This window comes from Silene latifolia, chromosome 11, assembly GCF_048544455.1.
Source record: "Silene latifolia isolate original U9 population chromosome 11, ASM4854445v1, whole genome shotgun sequence".
Taxonomy (NCBI): domain Eukaryota; kingdom Viridiplantae; phylum Streptophyta; class Magnoliopsida; order Caryophyllales; family Caryophyllaceae; genus Silene; species Silene latifolia.
Genome location: NC_133536.1, coordinates 102,919,429 through 102,926,577, shown reverse-complemented (window position 1 = coordinate 102,926,577; position 7,149 = coordinate 102,919,429). Strand labels below are relative to the sequence as shown.

Below are 7,149 nucleotides of genomic sequence, written 5' to 3'. Positions count from 1 at the left end.
GACAACAAAGGACCGGGTAAGAGGGAGTACACTATATTATATTTCGTAATACTTAACCAGGTGTTTGTATGAAATTTCCAATTTTCATAATATTATTTATATTATATTGATTAAACCATCTAATTATTTACTTATTCAATTATCTAAATATTTCTGTAAAGTACTTATAATTTTCATAACTAATATTTTACCTGCATAAATAATTTGTTATGCATAAACTCATATTATACCCGTGCATTTATGCACGGATTACACACTAGTAAAGTTGAAAAGAAGAGGCGCAAGTCTAACAACCAAAGAAGACGAACGAATGAAAACCAGAGTCCCCCAACCAAACACACACCTGATTCCCAAACCCCAAGATAAAGAAAAAAAGATGCGGAGTTCCCGAGTAGCAGCAGCAGGAAGAGCAGTACCAACCCGACTAAAACACCTAGCCATCCTCCTTTCAACAATCTTAACAACCTCCCTATTCTACTTCCTCCTCCACCACCACCTTCTCATCTCTCCACTTCCCCTCCTTACCAAGCCCGACTATCAACGCATCTCCACCCTCCCACCACCACCACCACCACCACTAATACCCTCCACTAATCTCTCCCACCTCTTCTTCACCGTCGCCTCCTCCCTCTCCTCCTTACCCCGCCGCGCCCCTTACTTCTCCCTCTGGCATTCCCCACTCATTCGCATCCTCTTCTTCCTCGACCGCCGCCCTCCTCCTAACCAATTACCTTTCCGAACCCTCCCTTTCGCCGTCTCCGCCGACACCTCCCGCTTTCCGTACTCCTTTCACCGAGGCAGCCGTTCTGCCCTCCGCGTCGCCCGTTTGGTTAAGGAGTCTGTTGACTTGGACCCTCCTGGGGTTCGCTGGTTTGTGTTTGGTGATGATGATACTGTGTTTTTTCCAGAGAATGTGGTTGCTGTGCTGGGCAAGTATGATTATCGGAAGTGGTATTATGTTGGGAGTAACTCTGAGAGTCTTGAGCAGAGTTTGAATATGGGGTTTAACATGGCTTATGGTGGTGGTGGCTTTGCATTGAGTGCTCCCTTGGCGAAAGCCTTGGCTAGAGTGCTCGATTCGTGTTTGATGAGGTACCCGCATTTGTATGGCAGTGATGCTAGGATTTCTGCTTGTATTTCTGAGCTTGGGGTTCAATTAACCCGCGAGCCTGGTTTTCATCAGGTGCCTACTTTTAACCATTCTTCATTTAAATTATTACACATTTTTGTCAAAGGTTTTCAGATTTGATATCATCATTTCTGTTATGGTTGCTGCTCGAGCTTCTCTTTATCTAGACTATGTCTCGTCCTGTGCATAATCCTGTCAAATGCTCCTCAAATGTAGTACGGAGTACTATACAATTTATTGCACACAATTAGGCTGTCCCTTCATATGGAATGAGTGTTAACTGTAAACGCTAAAACAGTGTCACATTTGATGAACATGGCACTGAAGTGTTTGCCATGGCATATCATCTTCAATTGGCCTCTTGAATTCGTCTATTGCTAAATTATACTCTCCTAGTCGTTCATTTCTTCCCTCTTGGGGTCATGTCTTTGCCTCGCTCTTTGCGCCTTGTTGTTACGAGTCCTTGTTGCTTGGATGCAGGGTTACCGGATTCGTAATACGCTCGATACGAATTCGCGATTCGCTCTATTTAGCGTATCCGATACGTTGAGCGTATTAGAAATAACACAATTCGCTAATACGTAATTACATATCGATTCGCTTAATATACTAAACAAATAATAAAAATTAAAAAACACTTAATTAATAATAAAAATACTCAAGAGCCATATTGATTACCTAGAAAAGGGACAAATTAAAATATTGGAAAATGGTTTCTCTTATGAAAGCTCTAGACTTCTACTACTCTACTTGACTACTTTATGTCATTATGTCTCTCTACTATCTCTAGAGTCCACATTAATTTGCCTTACAGATCTAATCTAACGGCTCATATCATATAATCAAACCCAAGAAAACCATTCAACTTATGTTCATCTTATTCAAAAATCGAACAATTTAAAATAGTAAAATGAAATTTATCTCTTCTTCAACTTAGCATTAACAACTACAAGTCTTCTTGTTTGATCCTCCATCCTTGCCCTTCATCTCAATTTTCCTTTGAATAATTTCCACCATTAAAATCTAAAAAATCCCATACTTTATGTCAGAAATTAAGATGAAATTAAAGCTAAATCTACTAATTTCACATCAAAATGGGTAAATAATTGTAAGTATCTCTAGTTTAGTTGTCCGTAAATTAACCTATTTCACGTAATACCTTCGCGAATTGCGATCTTTATGAAAAGTTTAGTTGTCCGTTGAGGTCACTATCAATTACTAGTTTCTCAACGGCAAAAAAATCTTTCACCACTTCCTCTAGTCTTGCCATTTGTTTTATCATAGATTAGATGTAGCCAACCCGTGGTCTTAGTTTAAAAGGTGCGCCTAGACACTAGCTAAAACGCTAGTGCATGAGGTGCACCTAGGAGGCACCTCATATGCACGTCATATTTGAGCTTGTGCCGATCCACAGTCCTTTATTGAGAACCTGAGACCAAAAGAGGTCAGCTAGTTTTAGTTAGGATTAAATAGGTTAATTTTCGTTAAGATTTTGGGTTACATCATTCGAAGTTGAATGAACCCTTAAGTAACAACAATTTATAATGTAAAGGTAGTTAGTAGATTAGAACATCCTGGACTCCTGGAGTATCACTTCCCGTCAAAAAGAGGAACTTTTAATTTACAAACTGCAATGCAGTTCATATTTTTTCTTTAAATGACTCCTAAATGAAGCTCGAGCTTTGGCTCGATGTGGTTCATATTTATTTTTTATATGATTCCTAAATGAAGCCTGAGCTTGGGCCCGGCTCGTGATACACCATGTTGTTGATTACAAGAGACCGTCAAATTCTATTTGAAGAACTCATTGAGCTTTTACTTTTTCTTGAGCTTGAGGTATATCATCCAAGCTTATCTCGAGCTTAGGTTGATCATGTCCCTATTTTAAAGATTTAGACCTAAAGTATTAGCTAAAATATCGTGCCTTTTTCTCATGGTATATCATTTCTTATCTTGTGTTCGACTTCTGACTTCTGTATCTGAGTTTCATATATTATTATCCTTTTCTACTGAATTTCACGATTTTATCAAGCCAGAGTCATGTAGATGATATAATTGACTGAAGGAACTCCAATTTATCTTATCAGTTTGATGTTAGGGGAGATTTGTTCGGGATGCTTACAACTCATCCCTTGTCACCACTATTGTCGCTCCATCACCTAGAGATTGTAGAACCTATTTTTCCGCACATGAACCAGACACAGGGATTGAAGCACTTTTTTAAGGCATACCGTGCTGACCCTGGCGGTATTTTGCAACAAACTGTTTGCTATGACCATTCAAGTAATGTCACAGTTTCTGTTTCCTGGGGATATGCTGTTCAAGTATTTGATGGCAACCAACTCTTACCTGATATTTTGTCATCACAAAGAACATTTACACCATGGAGGAGACGTGGTATTAATATCTCTGGGCAGTACTCTCTTGACACGAGGGACTATCCACGAGATCATTGCAAAAGACCTATTGTTTTCTTCTTCGAAGATGTTGCTTCAGGTACAGGAAGAGTCTGGACCAAATATTCTCGGCATACAGATCGGAAATGTCCTCGAAGTGATTCAATAAAGAATTTGAAAGATATCAAGGTGTTCGTCAAAAAGCTACAGCACAATTTTGAACAGGTATGTACCTATTTTTTGTTCATGAGGCAATTTGGCAAACATTTCTGTTTTTGAGGTTGACTTGGTTGATGATGTGATTCGTACATCGTGTTATTTTCTTCTTTTTTCCTAACATCTTTCTTGCTTGTTTACCTGGTCAGATTATAACTCCCCGTCGTCAGTGCTGTGACATCTTACGTCCTTTTGGTAAATCAATGGTCATTGACATTAGACATTGTGGGTTTGATGAATTGATCGCCATGGATCCGTAGCCCTCGGAGTTGATGTATATCAGTTCTTGATATTATGAGTGCGTTTGTCGATGCTTTGTAAGAGACAAGCCCCCTTGTCAAGGTAATTTTCACATGAATTGCTTACCCTAATTTATGCTTCACTGTGTTCATGGATCAGTTGTTGCAAAGTGTGTTTCTCAGTTGAAATAAGATACACTGATGTTATTTTTTTCAGATTCAAAGTTATATCCAGTTGTATATCCTGTCAAAAGATGGGACAAGGTTAATGTTCCTGATCATACTTTGACTCCATATCTGAGGAGTCCATGGTCATTGATTCAAGCTGTTTACATATCTGTGCTTAAGGTTACTGCATGTGATTAGTGTTTTCTGGTATAAACATGGAATATAGGAGTATTATATTTTGGAGAATTTATGAAATGATCTTTCACTTGCGGTACTTGAGTTCTTATATTATTGAATGGTGGGGACCACCTTGTCAGCTGGTATGTAATGTATATGCATCAGCTAAACCTTAAAGTGGATGGGGTATGTTACAGTTTGGTTATATTGTCCTTTGAATTAATGCAGCCACGCAATGGTGAATGGTGGCATCTCCCTATTGACTCTGCTTCCTAGAAGCACTGTATTAGTCATAGTATGAAGCTTCTCATGGTAATAACTGGGACTTGAATTAATCATGATAGCGCCTATTTTCTATTTAAGCTTCTTTCAAAAATATGCAACAATACTACCTTATTTTAAGAATGACGAACTGACAAGTGGGGATTGGGCAAGTTTTCTGAAAGATGCTTGATAAGGTGATGTTAGTCTTCTTATTTTATTATCTTGCATCTATATTCTCACTGCCTTCCATAGTTTCATTAGGTTAATATGTCTGTTTTTTATTTGATGGGGGTGTTTATATATATGTGGATTCACTGGTGGATATCTAGAAGTGTGTAGAAAAACGAGGGACTGAGGACGTTTGGCCTTAGAAGGAAGATGGCTGAATAACTTTAGATGCAAACTGTAAGGTCACAGGCTGGTTTATTTTTATCAGAGGCTGATCATGCATGGATTTTGGGAGGCTAAAGTGCCTCTTAACGTGCTACCATTTTCTTTACTGCAGTTAACTAACAGTTGACCGGAATTACCCGCCATATGTTATGTAAAAGTTAGGAGTAAACAGCATTGTTTTTTCAGCTAATTGTTACTCAGTAGCTATTAGTTATGTGAAAATCAATTGCTAACATATTTCATTTTGCTCTCCAAAATGCTGGAACCTACCAATTATCTTGGTTTAAACTTTAAGGGTATGTTTGGATTGGGGGATTTGGAGGGAAAGGGAAGGAAGAGATTTGGTGGGACGAGAATCCCTTTTTTGGTTAAAATGGAGGTGGAGGGATTTAGAGGGGAGTAAATGGGATCCTCCCAAGACAAATTATTTCCCCTCCTACAAAGGTTCCACTTAATTAGCCATTGTGTCCCAACTGTCGTGGGAGCTCAATACATAGGCAGCCATATCTAGAGCTCCGAGTCCTTTGACTAACTTCAATAGACCAACAACAGTAATGCATTTCTGAAAAGCGGTTCATAGTTGATGAGAAGATATTTACTTTATTTTCTTTGCTTTTTTATCATTCCCAAAATTCTGAATTACCTTTCTTTTGATCTTGTTATTTTTCTGTGTAGTTTATACTCCTTACTCAATTTATGTAATTATTTATTATCCATCTATTATTTTTTCCAGCTTTCCTATTTGAAATAGAAATTACAATTTTTGGGACTATTTATCGTGTTTTCCTTTCATTTTATTCCAACCTTTTAATTTATTTATTTTTCATTGTTTTACCTTGAGGTTTCACATGATGATTCCATATTTCCATGTTAGCTGACCTCGAATCAATTTAGTAAACATGCTTTTTTTGTTATTGTTGGTTGTTTCAAATGATGTTTGACATTAGGTCGACGTGAATTGTTTACATAAATAGGAAAATTTCAGTGGGTGTGATAATTCTTTCTTGCTGATATATGTCAAGTTTCCGTGTCCCATTTTAATGGTTCCTTGTTCTAGTGGTCAAATTTGTAGATTGATTAGTTAGGTCTAGCTCAGAGAGGAGATAGACTGGGGTAGTGGGGTGAGGTATCTGCTACTCATTCTTCTCACTAATGGCGGCAATGGCGGAGTGTGATGGTTCACAAAGAACCTGGGCCGTGACATGGAGCAAGGGAGGGTTCTAGCAGGGCTATTGCTCCCTTAAGCCATGAGAAATCTAATGTTCTAGTTAAAGGTTTCTATTTTTGTTTTCTGAAGTTACTCAATCTGGCTCCACAAGTGCGTAGCAGACCACATCGTTATAAGTCATGAATTTGAAGCTACTGTGTTGGGTAATATGTTCTCCTTATAGTGCAGGTTTGCAATTCACATTCGCGCTGAGCTTGAGATCTCATCCATTAACATGAGGAAAGGTGGTGTTAAAGCCCTTCACCTTCAAACGACTCCACTGCATGTTAGTTATCTCATCTAAAGCTTCCATTGTTGTTGAAAAATTGTTCACCATGGACTTCCCTTCTGTTGGACTCGTACAAGTTATTACTTCTACGCTTTCAAACTCTGTTCACTGATAAAGCTCCACCTATGCATTGGTTGTCGCTTGTGCGAAGCTTGCTTACTTTGTGATTTTGATGTTTCTTGTTAGTTGCTAGTTTGCTACCTGTTGCTGCACTCGTTTCCAACTAGTTCCGTTTCCATGGTTCGTTGATCAATGCTCATGTGAGCCTGTACATTGATTTGTTTACTAGCTGTTTTAAAACTTCTAATTAATAGAGTACCTCTAATTATTGGAGTACCCATTTTGCTCCCTCTAAACTGAATCCAGCTTTTCGCTGGTTATAATGATGATGTATGGTAGAAGGAATGTGTTCTATTAAAGAATAGGTGTTGTGAAATTTTTTAAGGTGTAAATCATTTTTTTAATCTAAGGTGCGGTAAAAAACTCAAGTTAAAGAGCAAGTTGGATATTATATGTGTAATTTAATTTTGATTTGTTTTTTGAGTTATAGGTAGTTATACTTATAACAGTAGATAGTGAGTAATTTGTTATATGTGCTTTATTTTCTAAGACAATAGGTCTTAGTATAGACGGGTGGGGCGTATTGACGGGTAAAGACCTCTAATAAAATG

At 38.0% G+C, this 7,149-nt stretch overlaps 1 protein-coding gene across 2 annotated transcripts; it reads left to right on the top strand.

The window, feature by feature from the left end:
* The first annotated feature begins 234 nt into the window (after positions 1-234).
* On the top strand, positions 235-6,889 carry LOC141611836 (uncharacterized). Of its 2 annotated transcripts, none has more exons than XM_074430475.1 (4): positions 235-1,183; positions 3,217-3,750; positions 3,891-4,083; positions 6,379-6,889. In XM_074430475.1, the coding sequence occupies exons 1-3, from the start codon at positions 311-313 to the stop codon at positions 3,999-4,001; spliced, it is 1,518 nt and encodes a 505-aa protein (XP_074286576.1). In that variant the 5' UTR covers positions 235-310; the 3' UTR covers positions 4,002-4,083; positions 6,379-6,889. The 2 variants fall into 2 exon arrangements, with proteins under 2 accessions (XP_074286576.1, XP_074286578.1); XM_074430477.1 differs by having other exon boundaries at positions 282-1,183; positions 6,374-6,889.
* Positions 6,890-7,149: the final 260 nt, after the last annotated feature.